Genomic DNA, 23,969 nt, shown 5'->3' with positions numbered 1-23,969 from the left:
CTAGGTATTACATCTACACCCTAGTCATGACATCTACATTCTAGCCATGACATCTACACCCTAGTCATGACATCTACACCCTAGTCATGACATCTACATTCTAGCCATGACATCTACACCCTAGCCATGACATCTACACCCTAGCCATGACATCTACATTCTAGCCATGACATCTACATTCTAGCCATGACATCTACACCCTAGCCATGACATCTACATTCTAGCCATGACATCTACATTCTAGCCATGACATCTACACCCTAGCCATGATATCTACACCCTAGCCATGACATCTACACCCTAGTCATGACATCTACACCCTAGCCATGACATCTACATTCTAGTCATTACATCTACATTCTAGCCATGACATCTACACCCTAGTCATGACATCTACACCCTAGTCATGACATCTACACCCTAGTCATGACATCTACATTCTAGCCATGACATCTACACCCTAGCCATGACATCTACATTCTAGCCATGACATCTACATTCTAGCCATGACATATACACCCTAGCCATGACATCTACATTCTAGCCATGACATCTACATTCTAGCCATGACATCTACACCCTAGCCATGATATCTACACCCTAGCCATGACATCTACACCCTAGTCATGACATCTACATTCTAGCCATGACATCTACATTCTAGTCATGACATCTACACCCTAGTCATGACATCTACATTCTAGCCATGACATCTACATTCTAGCCATGACATCTACATTCTAGCCATGACATCTACATTCTAGCCATGACATCTACACCCTAGCCATGACATCTACACCCAGCCACGACATCTACATTCTAGCCATGACATCTACATTCTAGCCATGACATCTACACCCTAGCCATGATATCTACACCCTAGCCATGACATCTACACCCTAGTCATGACATCTACATTCTAGCCATGACATCTACATTCTAGCCATGACATCTACACCCTAGTCATGACATCTACATTCTAGCCATGACATCTACACCTAGCCATGACATCTACACCCCTAGTCATGACATCTACACCCTAGTCATGACATCTACATTCTAGCCATGACATCTACACCCCTAGCCATGACATATACACCTAGTCATGACATCTACATTCTAGCCACGATATCTACACCCTAGTCATGATATCTACATTCTAGCCATGACATCTACACCCTAGCCTTGACATATACACCCTAGTCATGACATCTACATTCTAGCCATGACATCTACACCCTAGTCATGACATCTACATTCTAGCCATGACATCTACATTTTAGCCATGACATCTACACCCTAGCCATGACATCTACACCCTTGCCATGACATCTACATTCTAGCCATGACATATACACCCTAGTCATGACATCTACATTCTAGCCATGACATCTACACCCTAGCCATGACATCTACACCCTAGTCATGACATCTACACCCTAGCCATGACATCTACATTCTAGTCATGACATCTACATTCTAGCCATGACATCTACACCCTAGTCATGACATCTACACCCTAGTCATGACATCTACACCCTAGTCATGACATCTACATTCTAGCCATGACATCTACACCCTAGCCATGACATCTACATTCTAGCCATGACATCTACATTCTAGCCATGACATCTACACCCTAGCCATGACATCTACATTCTAGCCATGACATCTACATTCTAGCCATGACATCTACACCCTAGCCATGATATCCTACACCCTAGCCATGACATCTACACCCTAGTCATGACATCTACATTCTAGCCATGACATCTACATTCTAGTCATGACATCTACACCCCTAGTCATGACATCTACATTCTAGCCATGACATCTACATTCTAGCCATGACATCTACACCCTAGGTATTACATCTACACCCTAGTCATGACATCTACACCCCTAGCCATGACATCTACATTCTAGCCATGACATCTACATTCTAGCCATGACATCTACACCCTAGTCAAGACATCTACACCATAGTCATGACATCTACATTCTAGCCATGACATCTACATTCTAGCCATGACATCTACACCCTAGCCATGACATCTACACCCTAGTCATGACATCTACACCCTAGTCATGACATCTACACCCTAGCCATGACATCTACATTCTAGCCATGACATCTACATTCTAGCCATGACATCTACACCCTAGCCATGACATCTACACCCAGCCATGACATCTACATTCTAGCCATGACATCTACATTCTAGCCATGACATCTACACCCTAGCCATGATATCTACACCCCTAGCCATGACATCTACACCCTAGTCATGACATCTACATTCTAGCCATGACATCTACATTCTAGCCATGACATCTACACCCTAGTTATGACATCTACACCCTAGTCATGACATCTACATTCTAGCCATGACATCTACACCCTAGTCATGACATCTACACCCTAGTCATGACATCTACATTCTAGCCATGACATCTACACCCTAGTCATGACATCTACATTCTAGCCATGACATCTACACCCTAGCCATGACATATACACCTAGTCATGACATCTACATTCTAGCCATGATATCTACACCCTAGTCATGATATCTACATTCTAGCCATGACATCTACACCCTAGCCTTGACATATACACCCTAGTCATGACATCTACATTCTAGCCATGACATCTACACCCTAGTCATGACATCTACATTCTAGCCATGACATCTACATTTTAGCCATGACATCTACACCCTAGCCATGACATCTACACCCTTGCCATGACATCTACATTCTAGCCATGACATCTACACCCTAGCCATGACATCTACACCCTAGCCATGACATCTACATTCTAGCCATGACATCTACATTCTAGCCATGACATCTACACCCTAGCCATTACATCTACACCCTAGCCATGACATCTACATTCTAGCCATGACATCTACACCCTAGCTATGACATCTACACCCTAGCCATGACATCTACATTCTAGCCATGACATCTACACCCTAGCCATGACATCTACACCCTAGCCATGACATATACATTCTAGCCATGACATCTACACCCTAGCCATGACATCTACACCCTAGCCATGACATCTACACCCTAGCCATGACATCTACATTTTAAACATGACATCTACACCCTAGCCATGACATCTACACCCTTGCCATGACATCTACATTCTAGCCATGACATCAACACCCCTAGCCAAGACATCTACACCTAGCCATTACATCTACATTCTAGCCATGACATCTACACCCTAGCCATGACATCTACACCCTAGTCATGTCATCTACACCCTAGCCATGACATCTACACCCTAGTCATGACATCTACACCCTAGTCATGACATCTACACCATAGTCATGACATCTACATTCTAGCCATGACATCTACATTCTAGCCATGACATCTACACCCTAGCCATGACATCTACACCCTAGTCATGACATCTACATTCTAGCCATGACATCTACATTCTAGCCATGACATCTACATTCTAGCCATGACATCTACACCCTAGCCATGACATCTACATTCTAGCCATGACATCTACACCCTAGCCATGACATCTACACCCTAGTCATGACATCTACACCCTAGCCATGACATCTACATTCTAGTCATGACATCTACATTCTAGCCATGACATCTACACCCCTAGTCATGACATCTACACCCTAGTCACGACATCTACACCCTAGTCATGACATCTACATTCTAGCCATGACATCTACACCCTAGCCATGACATCTACATTCTAGCCATGACATCTACATTCTAGCCATGACATCTACACCCCTAGCCATGACATCTACATTCTAGCCATGACATCTACATTCTAGCCATGACATCTACACCCTAGCCATGATATCTACACCCTAGCCATGACATCTACACCCTAGTCATGACATCTACATTCTAGCCATGACATCTACATTCTAGTCATGACATCTACACCCTAGTCATGACATCTACATTCTAGCCATGACATCTACATTCTAGCCATGACATCTACACCCTAGGTATTACATCTACACCCTAGTCATGACATCTACACCCTAGCCATGACATCTACATTCTAGCCATGACATCTACATTCTAGCCATGACATCTACACCCTAGTCAAGACATCTACACCATAGTCATGACATCTACATTCTAGCCATGACATCTACATTCTAGCCATGACATCTACACCCTAGCCATGACATCTACACCCTAGTCATGACATCTACACCCTAGTCATGACATCTACACCCTAGCCATGACATCTACATTCTAGCCATGACATCTACATTCTAGCCATGACATCTACACCCTAGCCATGACATCTACACCCAGCCATGACATCTACATTCTAGCCATGACATCTACATTCTAGCCATGACATCTACACCCTAGCCATGACATCTACACCCTAGCCATGACATCTACATTCTAGCCATGACATCTACACCCTAGCCATGACATCTACACCCTAGTCATGACATCTACACCCTAGCCATGACATCTACATTCTAGTCATGACATCTACATTCTAGCCATGACATCTACACCCTAGTCATGACATCTACACCCTAGTCATGACATCTACACCCTAGTCATGACATCTACATTCTAGCCATGACATCTACACCCTAGCCATGACATCTACATTCTAGCCATGACATCTACATTCTAGCCATGACATCTACACCCTAGCCATGACATCTACATTCTAGCCATGACATCTACATTCTAGCCATGACATCTACACCCTAGCCATGATATCTACACCCTAGCCATGACATCTACACCCTAGTCATGACATCTACATTCTAGCCATGACATCTACATTCTAGTCATGACATCTACACCCTAGTCATGACATCTACATTCTAGCCATGACATCTACATTCTAGCCATGACATCTACACCCTAGGTATTACATCTACACCCTAGTCATGACATCTACACCCTAGCCATGACATCTACATTCTAGCCATGACATCTACATTCTAGCCATGACATCTACACCCTAGTCAAGACATCTACACCATAGTCATGACATCTACATTCTAGCCATGACATCTACATTCTAGCCATGACATCTACACCCTAGCCATGACATCTACACCCTAGTCATGACATCTACACCCTAGTCATGACATCTACACCCTAGCCATGACATCTACATTCTAGCCATGACATCTACATTCTAGCCATGACATCTACACCCTAGCCATGACATCTACACCCAGCCATGACATCTACATTCTAGCCATGACATCTACATTCTAGCCATGACATCTACACCCTAGCCATGATATCTACACCCTAGCCATGACATCTACACCCTAGTCATGACATCTACATTCTAGCCATGACATCTACATTCTAGCCATGACATCTACACCCTAGTTATGACATCTACACCCTAGTCATGACATCTACATTCTAGCCATGACATCTACACCCTAGTCATGACATCTACACCCTAGTCATGACATCTACATTCTAGCCATGACATCTACACCCTAGTCATGACATCTACATTCTAGCCATGACATCTACACCCCCTAGCCATGACATATACACCTCTAGTCATGACATCTACATTCTAGCCATGATATCTACACCCTAGTCATGATATCTACATTCTAGGCATGTCATCTACACCCTAGCCTTGAAATATACACCCTAGTCATGACATTTACATTCTAGCCATGACATCTACACCCTAGTCATGACATCTACATTCTAGCCATGACATCTACATTTTAGCCATGACATCTACACCCTAGCCATGACATCTACACCCTAGCCATGACATCTACATTCTAGCCATGACATCTACACCCTAGCCATGACATCTACACCCTAGTCATGACATCTACACCCTAGCCATGACATCTACATTCTAGTCATGACATCTACATTCTAGCCATGACATCTACACCCTAGTCATGACATCTACACCCTAGTCATGACATCTACACCCTAGTCATGACATCTACATTCTAGCCATGACATCTACACCCCTAGCCATGACATCTACATTCTAGCCATGACATCTACATTCTAGCCATGACATCTACACCCTAGCCATGACATCTACATTCTAGCCATGACATCTACATTCTAGCCATGACATCTACACCCTAGTCATGATATCTACACCCTAGCCATGACATCTACACCCTAGTCATGACATCTACATTCTAGCCATGACATCTACATTCTAGTCATGACATCTACACCCTAGTCATGACATCTACATTCTAGCCATGACATCTACATTCTAGCCATGACATCTACACCCTAGGTATTACATCTACACCCTAGTCATGACATCTACACCCTAGCCATGACATCTACATTCTAGCCATGACATCTACATTCTAGCCATGACATCTACACCCTAGTCAAGACATCTACACCATAGTCATGACATCTACATTCTAGCCATGACATCTACATTCTAGCCATGACATCTACACCCTAGCCATGACATCTACACCCTAGTCATGACATCTACACCCTAGTCATGACATCTACACCCTAGCCATGACATCTACATTCTAGCCATGACATCTACATTCTAGCCATGACATCTACACCCTAGCCATGACATCTACACCCAGCCATGACATCTACATTCTAGCCATGACATCTACATTCTAGCCATGACATCTACACCCTAGCCATGATATCTACACCCTAGCCATGACATCTACACCCTAGTCATGACATCTACATTCTAGCCATGACATCTACATTCTAGCCATGACATCTACACCCTAGTTATGACATCTACACCCTAGTCATGACATCTAAATTCTAGCCATGACATCTACACCCTAGTCATGACATCTACACCCTAGTCATGACATCTACATTCTAGCCATGACATCTACACCCTAGTCATGACATCTACATTCTAGCCATGACATCTACACCCTAGCCATGACATATACACCCTAGTCATGACATCTACATTCTAGCCATGATATCTACACCCTAGTCATGATATCTACATTCTAGGCATGACATCTACACCCTAGCCTTGAAATATACACCCTAGTCATGACATCTACATTCTAGCCATGACATCTACACCCTAGTCATGACATCTACATTCTAGCCATGACATCTACATTTTAGCCATGACATCTACACCCTAGCCATGACATCTACACCCTTGCCATGACATCTACATTCTAGCCATGACATCTACACCCTAGCCATGACATCTACACCCTAGCCATGACATCTACATTCTAGCCATGACATCTACATTCTAGCCATGACATCTACACCCTAGCCATTACATCTACACCCTAGCCATGACATCTACATTCTAGCCATGACATCTACACCCCTAGCCATGACATCTACACCCTAGCCATGACATCTACATTCTAGCCATGACATCTACACCCCTAGCCATGACATCTACACCCTAGCCATGACATATACATTCTAGCCATGACATCTACACCCTAGCCATGACATCTACACCCTAGCCATGACATCTACACCCTAGCCATGACATCTACACCCTAGCCATGACATCTACATTTTAGCCATGACATCTACACCCTAGCCATGACATCTACACCCTTGCCATGACATCTACATTCTAGCCATGACATCAACACCCTAGCCATGACATCTACACCCTAGCCATTACATCTACATTCTAGCCATGACATCTACACCCTAGCCATGACATCTACACCCTAGTCATGACATCTACACCCTAGCCATGACATCTACACCCTAGTCATGACATCTACACCCTAGTCATGACATCTACACCATAGTCATGACATCTACATTCTAGCCATGACATCTACATTCTAGCCATGACATCTACACCCTAGCCATGACATCTACACCCTAGTCATGACATCTACATTCTAGTCATGACATCTACATTCTAGTCATGACATCTACATTCTAGCCATGACATCTACACCCTAGTCATGACATCTACACCCTAGTCATGACATCTACACCCTAGTCATGACATCTACATTCTAGCCATGACATCTACACCCTAGCCATGACATCTACATTCTAGCCATGACATCTACATTCTAGCCATGACATCTACACCCTAGCCATGACATCTACATTCTAGCCATGACATCTACATTCTAGCCATGACATCTACACCCTAGCCATGATATCTACACCCTAGCCATGACATCTACACCCTAGTCATGACATCTACATTCTAGCCATGACATCTACATTCTAGTCATGACATCTACACCCTAGTCATGACATCTACATTCTAGCCATGACATCTACATTCTAGCCATGACATCTACACCCTAGGTATTACATCCACACCCCTAGTCATGACATCTACACCCTAGCCATGACATCTACATTCTAGCCATGACATCTACATTCTAGCCATGACATCTACACCCTAGTCAAGACATCTACACCATAGTCATGACATCTACATTCTAGCCATGACATCTACATTCTAGCCATGACATCTACACCCCTAGCCATGACATCTACACCCTAGTCATGACATCTACACCCTAGTCATGACATCTACACCCTAGCCATGACATCTACATTCTAGCCATGACATCTACATTCTAGCCATGACATCTACACCCTAGCCATGACATCTACACCCAGCCATGACATCTACATTCTAGCCATGACATCTACATTCTAGCCATGACATCTACACCCCTAGCCATGATATCTACACCCTAGCCATGACATCTACACCCTAGTCATGACATCTACATTCTAGCCATGACATCTACATTCTAGCCATGACATCTACACCCTAGTTATGACATCTACACCCTAGTCATGACATCTACATTCTAGCCATGACATCTACACCCTAGTCATGACATCTACACCCTAGTCATGACATCTACATTCTAGCCATGACATCTACACCCTAGTCATGACATCTACATTCTAGCCATGACATCTACACCCTAGCCATGACATATACACCCTAGTCATGACATCTACATTCTAGCCATGATATCTACACCCTAGTCATGATATCTACATTCTAGGCATGACATCTACACCCTAGCCTTGAAATATACACCCTAGCCATGACATCTACATTCTAGCCATGACATCTACACCCTAGCCATGACATCTACACCCTAGCCATGACATCTACATTCTAGCCATGACATCTACACCCTAGCCATGACATCTACACCCTAGCCATGACATATACATTCTAGCCATGACATCTACACCCTAGCCATGACATCTACACCCTAGCCATGACATCTACACCCTAGCCATGACATCTACACCCTAGCCATAACATCTACATTTTAGCCATGACATCTACACCCTAGCCATGACATCTACACCCTTGCCATGACATCTACATTCTAGCCATGACATCAACACCCTAGCCATGACATCTACACCCTAGCCATTACATCTACATTCTAGCCATGACATCTACACCCTAGCCATGACATCTACACCCTAGTCATGACATCTACACCCTAGCCATGACATCTACACCCTAGTCATGACATCTACACCCTAGTCATGACATCTACACCATAGTCATGACATCTACATTCTAGCCATGACATCTACATTCTAGCCATGACATCTACACCCTAGCCATGACATCTACACCCTAGTCATGACATCTACATTCTAGTCATGACATCTACATTCTAGCCATGACATCTACATTCTAGCCATGACATCTACATTCTAGCCATGACATCTACATTCTAGCCATGACATCTACACCCTAGCCATGACATCTACACCCAGCCACGACATCTACATTCTAGCCATGACATCTACATTCTAGCCATGACATCTACACCCTAGCCATGATATCTACACCCTAGCCATGACATCTACACCCTAGTCATGACATCTACATTCTAGCCATGACATCTACATTCTAGCCATGACATCTACACCCTAGTCATGACATCTACATTCTAGCCATGACATCTACACCCTAGCCATGACATCTACACCCTAGTCATGACATCTACACCCTAGTCATGACATCTACATTCTAGCCATGACATCTACACCCTAGCCATGACATATACACCCTAGTCATGACATCTACATTCTAGCCATGATATCTACACCCTAGTCATGATATCTACATTCTAGCCATGACATCTACACCCTAGCCTTGACATATAGAACCTAGTCATGACATCTACATTCTAGCCATGACATCTACACCCTAGTCATGACATCTACATTCTAGCCATGACATCTACATTTTAGCCATGACATCTACACCCTAGCCATGACATCTACACCCTTGCCATGACATCTACATTCTAGCCATGACATATACACCCTAGTCATGACATCTACATTCTAGCCATGACATCTACACCCTAGCCATGACATCTACACCCTAGTCATGACATCTACACCCTAGCCATGACATCTACATTCTAGTCATGACATCTACATTCTAGCCATGACATCTACACCCTAGTCATGACATCTACACCCTAGTCATGACATCTACACCCTAGTCATGACATCTACATTCTAGCCATGACATCTACACCCTAGCCATGACATCTACATTCTAGCCATGACATCTACATTCTAGCCATGACATCTACACCCTAGCCATGACATCTACATTCTAGCCATGACATCTACATTCTAGCCATGACATCTACACCCTAGCCATGATATCTACACCCTAGCCATGACATCTACACCCTAGTCATGACATCTACATTCTAGCCATGACATCTACATTCTAGTCATGACATCTACACCCTAGTCATGACATCTACATTCTAGCCATGACATCTACATTCTAGCCATGACATCTACATTCTAGCCATGACATCTACACCCTAGCCATGACATCTACACCCAGCCACGACATCTACATTCTAGCCATGACATCTACATTCTAGCCATGACATCTACACCCTAGCCATGATATCTACACCCTAGCCATGACATCTACACCCTAGTCATGACATCTACATTCTAGCCATGACATCTACATTCTAGCCATGACATCTACACCCTAGTCATGACATCTACATTCTAGCCATGACATCTACACCCTAGTCATGACATCTACACCCTAGTCATGACATCTACACCCTAGTCATGACATCTACATTCTAGCCATGACATCTACACCCTAGCCATGACATATACACCCTAGTCATGACATCTACATTCTAGCCATGATATCTACACCCTAGTCATGATATCTACATTCTAGCCATGACATCTACACCTCTAGCCTTGACATATAGAACCTAGTCATGACATCTACATTCTAGCCATGACATCTACACCCTAGTCATGACATCTACATTCTAGCCATGACATCTACATTTTAGCCATGACATCTACACCCTAGCCATGACATCTACACCCTTGCCATGACATCTACATTCTAGCCATGACATATACACCCTAGTCATGACATCTACATTCTAGCCATGACATCTACACCCTAGCCATGACATCTACACCCTAGTCATGACATCTACACCCTAGCCATGACATCTACATTCTAGTCATGACATCTACATTCTAGCCATGACATCTACACCCTAGTCATGACATCTACACCCTAGTCATGACATCTACACCCTAGTCATGACATCTACATTCTAGCCATGACATCTACACCCTAGCCATGACATCTACACCCAGCCATGACATCTACATTCTAGCCATGACATCTACATTCTAGCCATGACATCTACACCCTAGCCATGATATCTACACCCTAGCCATGACATCTACACCCTAGTCATGACATCTACATTCTAGCCATGACATCTACATTCTAGCCATGACATCTACACCCTAGTTATGACATCTACACCCTAGTCATGACATCTACATTCTAGCCATGACATCTACACCCTAGTCATGACATCTACACCCTAGTCATGACATCTACATTCTAGCCATGACATCTACACCCTAGTCATGACATCTACATTCTAGCCATGACATCTACACCCTAGCCATGACATATACACCCTAGTCATGACATCTACATTCTAGCCATGATATCTACACCCTAGTCATGATATCTACATTCTAGCCATGACATCTACACCCTAGCCTTGACATATACACCCTAGTCATGACATCTACATTCTAGCCATGACATCTACACCCTAGTCATGACATCTACATTCTAGCCATGACATCTACATTTTAGCCATGACATCTACACCCTAGCCATGACATCTACACCCTTGCCATGACATCTACATTCTAGCCATGACATCTACACCCTAGCCATGACATCTACACCCTAGCCATGACATCTACATTCTAGCCATGACATCTACATTCTAGCCATGACATCTACACCCTAGCCATTACATCTACACCCTAGCCATGACATCTACATTCTAGCCATGACATCTACACCCTAGCCATGACATCTACACCCTAGCCATGACATCTACATTCTAGCCATGACATCTACACCCTAGCCATGACATCTACACCCTAGCCATGACATATACATTCTAGCCATGACATCTACACCCTAGCCATGACATCTACACCCTAGCCATGACATCTACACCCTAGCCATGACATCTACACCCTAGCCATGACATCTACATTTTAGCCATGACATCTACACCCTAGCCATGACATCTACACCCTTGCCATGACATCTACATTCTAGCCATGACATCAACACCCTAGCCATGACATCTACACCCTAGCCATTACATCTACATTCTAGCCATGACATCTACACCCTAGCCATGACATCTACACCCTAGTCATGACATCTACACCCTAGCCATGACATCTACACCCTAGTCATGACATCTACACCCTAGTCATGACATCTACACCATAGTCATGACTTCTACATTCTAGCCATGACATCTACATTCTAGCCATGACATCTACACCCTAGCCATGACATCTACACCCCTAGTCATGACATCTACATTCTAGCCATGACATCTACATTCTAGCCATGACATCTACATTCTAGCCATGACATCTACACCCTAGCCATGACATCTACATTCTAGCCATGACATCTACACCCTAGCCATGACATCTACATTCTAGCCATGACATCTACATTCTAGCCATGACATCTACACCCTAGCCATGACATCTACACCCTAGCCATGACATCTACATTCTAGCCATGACATCTACATTCTAGCCATGACATCTACATTCTAGCCATGACATCTACACCCTAGCCATGACATCTACATTCTAGCCATGACATCTACACCCTAGCCATGACATCTACATTCTAGCCATGACATCTACATTCTAGCCATGACATCTACACCCTAGCCATGACATCTACACCCTTGCCATGACATCTACATTCTAGCCATGACATATACACCCTAGTCATGACATCTACATTCTAGCCATGACATCTACACCCTAGCCATGACATCTACACCCTAGTCATGACATCTACACCCTAGCCATGACATCTACATTCTAGTCATGACATCTACATTCTAGCCATGACATCTACACCCTAGTCATGACATCTACACCCTAGTCATGACATCTACACCCTAGTCATGACATCTACATTCTAGCCATGACATCTACACCCTAGCCATGACATCTACATTCTAGCCATGACATCTACATTCTAGCCATGACATCTACACCCCTAGCCATGACATCTACACCCTAGCCATGACATCTACATTCTAGCCATGACATCTACACCCTAGCCATGATATCTACACCCTAGCCATGACATCTACACCCTAGTCATGACATCTACATTCTAGCCATGACATCTACATTCTAGTCATGACATCTACACCCTAGTCATGACATCTACATTCTAGCCATGACATCTACATTCTAGCCATGACATCTACATTCTAGCCATGACATCTACACCCTAGCCATGACATCTACACCCAGCCACGACATCTACATTCTAGCCATGACATCTACATTCTAGCCATGACATCTACACCCCTAGCCATGATATCTACACCCCTAGCCATGACATCTACACCCTAGTCATGACATCTACATTCTAGCCATGACATCTACATTCTAGCCATGACATCTACACCCTAGTCATGACATCTACATTCTAGCCATGACATCTACACCCTAGTCATGACATCTACACCCCAGTCATGACATCTACACCCTAGTCATGACATCTACATTCTAGCCATGACATCTACACCCTAGCCATGACATATACACCCTAGTCATGACATCTACATTCTAGCCATGATATCTACACCCTAGTCATGATATCTACATTCTAGCCATGACATCTACACCCCTAGCCTTGACATATAGAACCTAGTCATGACATCTACATTCTAGCCATGACATCTACACCCTAGTCATGACATCTACATTCTAGCCATGACATCTACATTTTAGCCATGACATCTACACCCTAGCCATGACATCTACACCCTTGCCATGACATCTACATTCTAGCCATGACATATACACCCTAGTCATGACATCTACATTCTAGCCATGACATCTACACCCTAGCCATGACATCTACACCCTAGTCATGACATCTACACCCCTAGCCATGACATCTACATTCTAGTCATGACATCTACATTCTAGCCATGACATCTACACCCTAGTCATGACATCTACACCCTAGTCATGACATCTACACCCTAGTCATGACATCTACATTCTAGCCATGACATCTACACCCTAGCCATGACATCTACACCCAGCCATGACATCTACATTCTAGCCATGACATCTACATTCTAGCCATGACATCTACACCCCTAGCCATGATATCTACACCCTAGCCATGACATCTACACCCTAGTCATGACATCTACATTCTAGCCATGACATCTACATTCTAGCCATGACATCTACACCCTAGTTATGACATCTACACCCTAGTCATGACATCTACATTCTAGCCATGACATCTACACCCTAGTCATGACATCTACACCCTAGTCATGACATCTACATTCTAGCCATGACATCTACACCCTAGTCATGACATCTACATTCTAGCCATGACATCTACACCCTAGCCATGACATATACACCCTAGTCATGACATCTACATTCTAGCCATGATATCTACACCCTAGTCATGATATCTACATTCTAGCCATGACATCTACACCCTAGCCTTGACATATACACCCTAGTCATGACATCTACATTCTAGCCATGACATCTACACCCTAGTCATGACATCTACATTCTAGCCATGACATCTACATTTTAGCCATGACATCTACACCCTAGCCATGACATCTACACCCTTGCCATGACATCTACATTCTAGCCATGACATCTACACCCCTAGCCATGACATCTACACCCTAGCCATGACATCTACATTCTAGCCATGACATCTACATTCTAGCCATGACATCTACACCCTAGCCATTACATCTACACCCTAGCCATGACATCTACATTCTAGCCATGACATCTACACCCTAGCCATGACATCTACACCCTAGCCATGACATCTACATTCTAGCCATGACATCTACACCCTAGCCATGACATCTACACCCTAGCCATGACATATACATTCTAGCCATGACATCTACACCCTAGCCATGACATCTACACCCTAGCCATGACATCTACACCCTAGCCATGACATCTACACCCTAGCCATGACATCTACATTTTAGCCATGACATCTACACCCTAGCCATGACATCTACACCCTTGCCATGACATCTACATTCTAGCCATGACATCAACACCCTAGCCATGACATCTACACCCTAGCCATTACATCTACATTCTAGCCATGACATCTACACCCTAGCCATGACATCTACACCCTAGTCATGACATCTACACCCTAGCCATGACATCTACACCCTAGTCATGACATCTACACCCTAGTCATGACATCTACACCATAGTCATGACTTCTACATTCTAGCCATGACATCTACATTCTAGCCATGACATCTACACCCTAGCCATGACATCTACACCCTAGTCATGACATCTACATTCTAGCCATGACATCTACATTCTAGCCATGACATCTACATTCTAGCCATGACATCTACACCCTAGCCATGACATCTACATTCTAGCCATGACATCTACACCCTAGCCATGACATCTACATTCTAGCCATGACATCTACATTCTAGCCATGACATCTACACCCTAGCCATGACATCTACACCCTAGCCATGACATCTACATTCTAGCCATGACATCTACATTCTAGCCATGACATCTACACCCTAGCCATGACATCTACACCCTAGTCATGACATCTACACCCTAGCCATGACATCTACATTCTAGCCATGACATCTACACCCTAGCCATGACATCTACACCCTAGCCATGACATATACATTCTAGCCATGACATCTACATTCTAGCCATGACATCTACATTCTAGCCATGTACAGGGACACAAATGTAGAGAAGAGAAAATATTTGTGCCAACGGAGCGTTCTATTTGATCATTTCTAATTTTTAGGTGTGTGTGTGTGTTTGTGAGAGAGATTAGAGGGAGAGAGTGTGTAGTGTGTGTGTAGGCTTGGTTCCACACACAGCATTGCGTTTAATGCGTCTATACTGGCAGTGAGTGTGTGTTTACTAACATGGACCCAGAGATGGCTGGTTTATGAGGTAAACACAGTGGGAGAAATGACAGAGTTCACTAGGTGTTTATAAAACAGGCTAGACATGAAGGGAGACACACAAACACAGTGACATGTGAGACATACATACTTAATTACTCACACAAACATACCATACACACATGTAACACCATCATTGTGAGAAAATTATTTCCTCACACACAAAGTGAAAAATAAGAGATTACATCAAAACAGCTGTGTGTGTGTGTGTGTGTGTGTGTGTGTGTGTATGTGTGTGTGTGTGTGTGTAGGAAGAGACATTTAACCGCCTGGTTTGCTGTCAGAGAGGTTTGAGTTAATGACACGTTAGGAGAAGAATAGAGGGAGAGAGGGAGGAGAACCAGAGAACAAGGAAGCCACACCCACCGCCACCAGGCTCTCCTCCACAAAGGGTGTGAGCATGTGGGGCCGGATGGTGACCATGATGTCCCTGAAGTCCAGGGCGGAGATGGAGCCGCTGTGGGCCTTGTCCCTCTGAACAAAGGCCTGCCGTGCATGTTCCAGCTGCATCTCCTGGGGAGGAGACAGAGGAACACACCCACACAGATTAACAACACACCCACACAGATTAACAACACACACACACACACAGATTAACAACACACAGAGACAGACACACACACACACAGATTAACAACACACACACACACAGATTAACAACACACACACACACAGATTAACAACACACCCACACAGATTAACACACACACATATTAACAACACACAGAGACAGACACACACAGATTAACAACACACCCACATAGATTAACAACACACACACACACACAAAGATTAACAACACACACACACAGATTAACAACACACACACACAGATTAACAACACACCCACACAGATTAACACACACACATGTTAACAACACACAGAGACAGACACACACACACACAGATTAACAACACACACACACACAGATTAACAACAAACACACACAGTTTAACAACACACACACAAACAGATTAACAACACACACACACAGATTAACAACACACACACACCAATTAACAACACACAGAGACAGACACACACACACACACACACACACAAATAGCACACATACATAGACAGATACACACACGAATAGAGACAGGTACACACATGTGGGCACAAACATTATGTACAAAGGGTCGAACCCACATGGTAGAGGTCATACAGATGCTTTGACTCATCAGTACTCATGACTCATAGATAGCCTTTAAATCACACAGATACCCTTTAAATCAAACAGATACACTTTCAATCATATAGATACCCTTTAAATGTACTTTACTCGCATCAAAATGCTGGATGGAAACCTGGTTAATGATAGATACCCTTTAAATCACACAGAGACCCTTTAAATCACACAGATACCCATTAAATCACACATAGACATCCATAGATACCCTTTAAATCACACAGATACCCTTTAAATCACATACAGTGCCTTTGGAAAGTATTCAGACCCCTTTACTTTTTTCACATTTTGTTACGTTACAGCCTTATTCTAAAATTGATTAAATCGTTTTTTCCCCTCATCAATCTACACATACAGTGAGGGGAAAAAGTAGTTGTTCCCCTGCTGATTTTGTACGTTTGCCCACTGACAAAGAAATGATCAGTCTATAATTTTAATGGTAGGTTTATTTGAACAGTGAGAGACAGAATAACAAACAAAAAATCCAGATAAACACATCTAAAAAATGTTATAAATTGATTTGCATTTTAATGAGGGAAATAAGTATTTGACCCCCTCTCAATCAGAAAGATTTCTGGCTCCCAAGTGTCTTTTATACAGGTAACGAGCTGAGATTAGGAGCACACTCTTAAAGGGAGTGCTCCTAATATCAGCTTGTTACCTGTATAAAAGACACCTGTCCACAGAAGCAATCAATCAAAAAGATTCCAAACTCTCCACCATGGCCAAGACCAAAGAGCTCTCCAAGGATGTCAGGGACAAGATTGTAGACCTACACAAGGCTGGAATGGGCTACAAGACCGTCGCCAAGCAGCTTGGTGAGAAGGTGACAACAGTTGGTGCGATTATTCGCAAATGGAAGAAACACAAAAGAACTGTCAATCTCCCTCGGCCTGGGGCTCCATGCAAGATCTCACCTCATGGAGTTGCAATGATCATGAGAACGATGAGGAATCAGCCCAGAACTACACGGGAGGATCTTGTCAATGATCTCAAGGCAGCTGGGACCATAGTCCCCAAGAAAACAATTGGTAACACACTACGCCGTGAAGGACTGAAATCCTGCAGCGCCCGCAAAGGTCCCCCTGCTCAAGAAAGCACATATACAGGCCTGTCTGAAGTTTGCCAATGAACATCTGAATGATTCAGAGGAGAACTGGGTGAAAGTGTGGTCAGATGAGACCAAAATGGAGCTCTTTGGCATCAACTCAACTCGCCGTGTTTGGAGGAGGAGGAATGCTGCCTATGACCCCGAGAACACCATCCCCACCGTCAAACATGGATGTGGAAACATTATGCTTTGGGGGTGTTTTTCTGCTAAGGGGACAGGACAACTTCACCGCATCAAAGGGACGATGGACGGCGCCATGTACCGTCAAATCTTGGGTGAGAACCTCCTTTCCTCAGCCAGGGCATTGAAAATGGGTCGTGGATGGGTATTCCAGCATGACAATGACCCAAAACACACGGCCAAGGCAACAAAGGAGTGGCTCAAGAAGAAGCACATTAAGGTCCTGGAGTGGCCTAGCCAGTCTCCAGACCTTAATCCCATAGAAAATCTGTGGAGGGAGCTGAAGGTTTGAGTTGCTGTCACGATCGTTTACAGACAGGATGGACCAAGGCGCAGCGTGATATGCATACATGTTTATTTATATGAATAAACAACCGACAAAACAATAAACAAACGAAACGTGAAGTCCAAGGTAGACAAACAACATACCTCACACGGAACAAGATCCCACAACTAACTAGTGCCAAATGGCTGCCTAAGTATGGTCCCCAATCAGAGACAACGAGCGACAGCTGCCTCTGATTGGGAACCACACCGGCCAACATAGATCTACTGGACTGGACCCCGGTGGAGCGGATTGCTCTGGCTCCGGAGTGGAGCCGCTGACCGGAGCTGGATCAGGCACCGGTGGAGCGGACTGCTCTGGCACCGGTGGGACAGGCATGGGCCGTGCCGGACTGGCGACGCGCACCACTGGCTTGGTGCGAGGGACAGGAACAGGCCGGACCGGGCTGGCGACGCGCACCACTGGCTTGGTGCGAGGAGCAGGAACAGGCCGGGCCGGGCTGGCGACGCGCACCACTGGCTTGGTGCGAGAAGCAGGAACAGGCCGGACCGGGCTGACGACGCGCACCATTGGCTTGGTGCGAGGAGCAGGAACAGGCCGGGCCGGGCTAGGAACACGCACCACTGGTTTGGTGCGAGGAGCAGGAACGGGCCGGACCGGACTGCGAAGGCGGACTGGAGGTCTGGAGCGGAGAGCTGGCACAACCCGTCCTGGCTGGCTGTCCACTTTCGCACTACACATGCGGGGCGCTGGCACAGGACGCACTGGGCTGTGCACGCGCACTGGCGATACAGCTCGTAGAACAGGCGCAGGATATGCGGGACCGAGGAGGCGTACTGGAGACCAGGAGCGTTGAGCCGGCACACCCCATCCTGGCTGAATGCCCATCTTCGCACGACACGTGCGTGGTGCTAGCACAGGACGTACAGGACTGTGCCGGAACACTGGCGACACAGTACGTAGCTCCGCATAACACAGAGCCTGCCCAGTCACACGCTTCCTCGCGTGAGTACGGGGAGTTGGCTCTGCTCTAACACTAGGCTCCGCCAACCACCCTTTTAGCCCCCCCAAAACATTTTCTTGGGGCTGTCTCTCGGGCTTCTTCCTCGGCCGGCACCTTCTGCGTTGCCGCTGCTCCTCTCTATACCGCGCCTCCACTGTCTCCTCCCAAGGACGGCGATCCATCCCGGCATGAATCTCCTCCCATGTCCAGGAACCCTTTCCTTCCAGGATCTCCTCCCATGTCCAGGTTGTCTGCTCCTGGACACGCTGCTTGGTCCTCGTTTGGTGGGATCTTCTGTCACGCTCGTTTATAGACTGGACGGACCAAGGCGCAGCGTGATAAGCATACATGTTTATTTAAACGAATAAACACACGACAAAAACAACAAACGAAACGTGAAGTCCAAGGTAGCACACAAACATACCATAACACGGAACAAGATCCCACAACTAACAGGTGCCAAAAGGCTGCCTAAGTATGGTCCCCAATCAGAGACAACGAGCTACAGCTGCCTCTGATTGGGAACCACCCCGGCCAACATAGATCTACACATTCTAGATCTAAAACATAGAAAATCCAACATAGAACATAACCACAATGAATATACACAACAAGAAAAATCACACCCTGACTCAACAAATAAGAGTCCTCAGAATCAGGGCGTGACAGTTGCCAAACGTCAGGCTCAAAACCTTAATGACTTGGAGAAGATCTGCAAAGAGGAGTGGGACAAAATCCCTCCTGAGATGTGTGCAAACCTGGTGGCCAACTACAAGAAACGTCTGACCTCTGTGACTGCCAACAAGGGTTTTGCCACCAAGTAGTAAGTCATGTTTTGCAGAGGGGTCAAATACTTATTTCCCTCATTAAAATGCAAATCAATATATAACATTTTTGACATGCGTTTTTCTGGATTTTGTTGTTGTTATTCTGTCTCTCACTGTTCAAATAAACCTACCATTAAAATTATAGACTGATCATGTCTTTGTCAGTGGGCAAACGTACAAAATCAGCCTGGGATCAAATACTTTTTTCCCTCACTGTAATACCCCATAATGACAAAGCAAAAACAGGTTTCTAGAAATGTTTGCTAATTTATTTAAAACACACATTTACTTGGAACTTTGTTGAAGCACCTTTGGCAGCGATTACAGCATCAAGTCTTCTAGGGTATGACGCTACAATCTTGGCACACCTGTATTTCGGGAGTTTCTCCCATTATTCTCTGCAGATCCTCTCAAGCTCTGTCAGGTTGGATGGGGAGTGTTGCTGCACAGCTATTTTCAGGTCTCTCCAGAGATGTTCGATCGGGTTCAAGTCCGGGCTCTGGCTGGGCCACTCAAGGACATTCAGAGACTTGTCCCGAAGCCAATCCTACGTTGTCTTGGCTGTGTGCCTAGGGTTGTTGTCCTGTTGGAAGGTGAACCCCAGTCTGAGGTCCTGAGCGCTCTGGAGCAGGTTTTCATCAAGGATCTCGCTGAACTTTGCTCCGTTCATCTTTGCCTCGATCCTGACTAGTCTCCCAGTCCCTGCCGCTGAAAAACATCCCCACAGCATGATGCTGCCACCACAATGCTTCACCGTAGGGATGGTGCCAGTTTTCCTCCAGACGTAACACTTGGCATTCAGGCCAAAGAGTTCAATCTTGGTTTTATCAGACCAGAGAATCTTGTTTCTCATGGTCTGAGAGTCTTTAGATGCCTTTTGGCAAACTCCAAGCGGGCTGTCATGTGCCTTTTACTGAGGAGTGGCTTCCATCTGGCCACTCTACCATAAAGGCCTGATTGGTGGAGTGCTGCAGAAATGGTTGTCCTTCTGGAAGGTTCTCCCATCTCCACAGAGGAACTCTAGAACTTTGTCAGAGTGACCATCGGGTTCTTGGTCACCTCCCTGACCAAGGCACTTCTCCCCCGATTGCTCAGTTTGGCCGGGTGGCCAGCTCTACGAAGAGTCTTGGTGGTTCCAAACTTCTTCCATTTAAGAATGATGGAGGCCACTGTGTTCTTGGGGACCTTCAATGCTGCATAAATGTGTTGGTACCCTTCCCCAGATCTGTGCCTCGACACAATCCTGTCTCGGAGCACTACGGACAATTCCTTCGACCTCATGGCTTGGTTTCTACTCTGCCATGCACTGTCAACTGTGGGACTTTATATAGACAGGTGTGTGCCTTTCCAAATCATGTCCAATCAATTGAATTTACCACAGGTGGACTCCAATCAAGTTGTAGAAACATCTCAAGAATGATCAATGGAAACAGGATGCACCTGAGCTCAATTTCGAGTTTCATAGCAAAGGGTCTGAATACTTATCTAAATAAGGTATTTCTGTTTTTATTTGTAATACATTTGCAAACATTTCTAAAAACCTGTTTTCGCTTTGTCATTATGGGATATTGTGTGTAGATTGCTGAGGATTATTATTTTTTAAATCCACTGTAGATACCCTTTAAATCACACATAGACAGGTGTAGATACTCTTTAAATCACACAGATACCCTTTAAATCACACAAATACACTTTAAATCACATAGATACCCTTTAAATCACATAGATACCCTTTAAATCACATAGATACCCTTTAAATCACACAGAGACAGATGAGGGTGTATCTACAAACACACACGCTCGGAGAAGCAGGATTGCCGTTGATAAGCCCCCTGGCACCATTTTCCGCTCTCAGTTACAGGGGGCCAGCGTTTGGTGACGCTGCAGTCATTTGCCCTCTCCTCTCCTCTCCTCTCCTCTCCTCTCCTCTCCTCTCCTCTCCTCTCCTCTCCTCTCCTCTCCTCTCCTCTCTCCAAAAGCTGCTGCTGTGGGGCATCACTTTTGTTTCTCTCACCAGCCCAAATCCCCATTAAGGCACTCCAGGGGATACACACCACACACACACAAACTGACTGGCTAATCACCTAAGTGGTCACTATTTCACAACACACAAATTTACACACACGGCACGGCAGCTTCCTCCTCTGTGGACCGCAGAGACAACAGACAGGCTCATGGGAAGACTCCTGTGGGGCTTTGAAATTAAAAGCCATTATCACTACCTGTGACCACACGTCTGGTGAGACACCCTGTAAACAAACCTCAAACACAATACCGCTTCGTCAGGGATCATACTGCAAATACCAAAATTCAAACAACTGTAAAACTACAATATCCATATGCTACTTACTGACTTTATTAGAGTCAATTAGAGCTATTGAATATTACATTGATATGGATTTTGGGACTTCCTCTCTACCATTCTTTATAATAAGAATAGCCTGCAACACAATATTCTAAAAGTACTGCCTTTCAAAACCTGTGAGCATGTATTCCTGTGTCTAAGTCTGAGTGACTGACATTTAGTAGCTGATAACGTAACAGGCCCCCGGCTACGCTCACCAACCCCAGACAACAGCTTCAGGAGATTGACACCTACATAAAGCTAAATAGAAAGGGGCAGAATAACTATTGACATTTCTCCCAAAAGAGGTGTGATCCGCAAAACAGGTTTCTGTTAGAGCAGGGTGTCAGGAACAAACACTTTCTGCATATGAGCTCGTCAGCTA

General features: G+C 44.7%; 1 protein-coding gene across 1 annotated transcript in view; it reads right to left on the bottom strand.

Moving 5' to 3' along the window:
- LOC121572085 (calcium-binding mitochondrial carrier protein Aralar2-like) overlaps window positions 1-23,969 on the bottom strand; it is a 97,874-nt gene that overhangs the window by 54,550 nt on the left and 19,355 nt on the right. Inside the window, exon 6 of the mRNA XM_041883978.2 lies at window positions 17,007-17,153. Within this exon, the coding sequence (XP_041739912.1) occupies window positions 17,007-17,153 (147 nt within the window). The remainder of the gene's footprint in view (window positions 1-17,006; window positions 17,154-23,969) is intronic.

This window comes from Coregonus clupeaformis, chromosome 8, assembly GCF_020615455.1.
Source record: "Coregonus clupeaformis isolate EN_2021a chromosome 8, ASM2061545v1, whole genome shotgun sequence".
Lineage (NCBI taxonomy): Eukaryota > Metazoa > Chordata > Actinopteri > Salmoniformes > Salmonidae > Coregonus > Coregonus clupeaformis.
The sequence above is the reverse complement of the archived record's forward strand: the minus strand, read 5'-3'. Positions and strand labels throughout refer to the sequence as shown.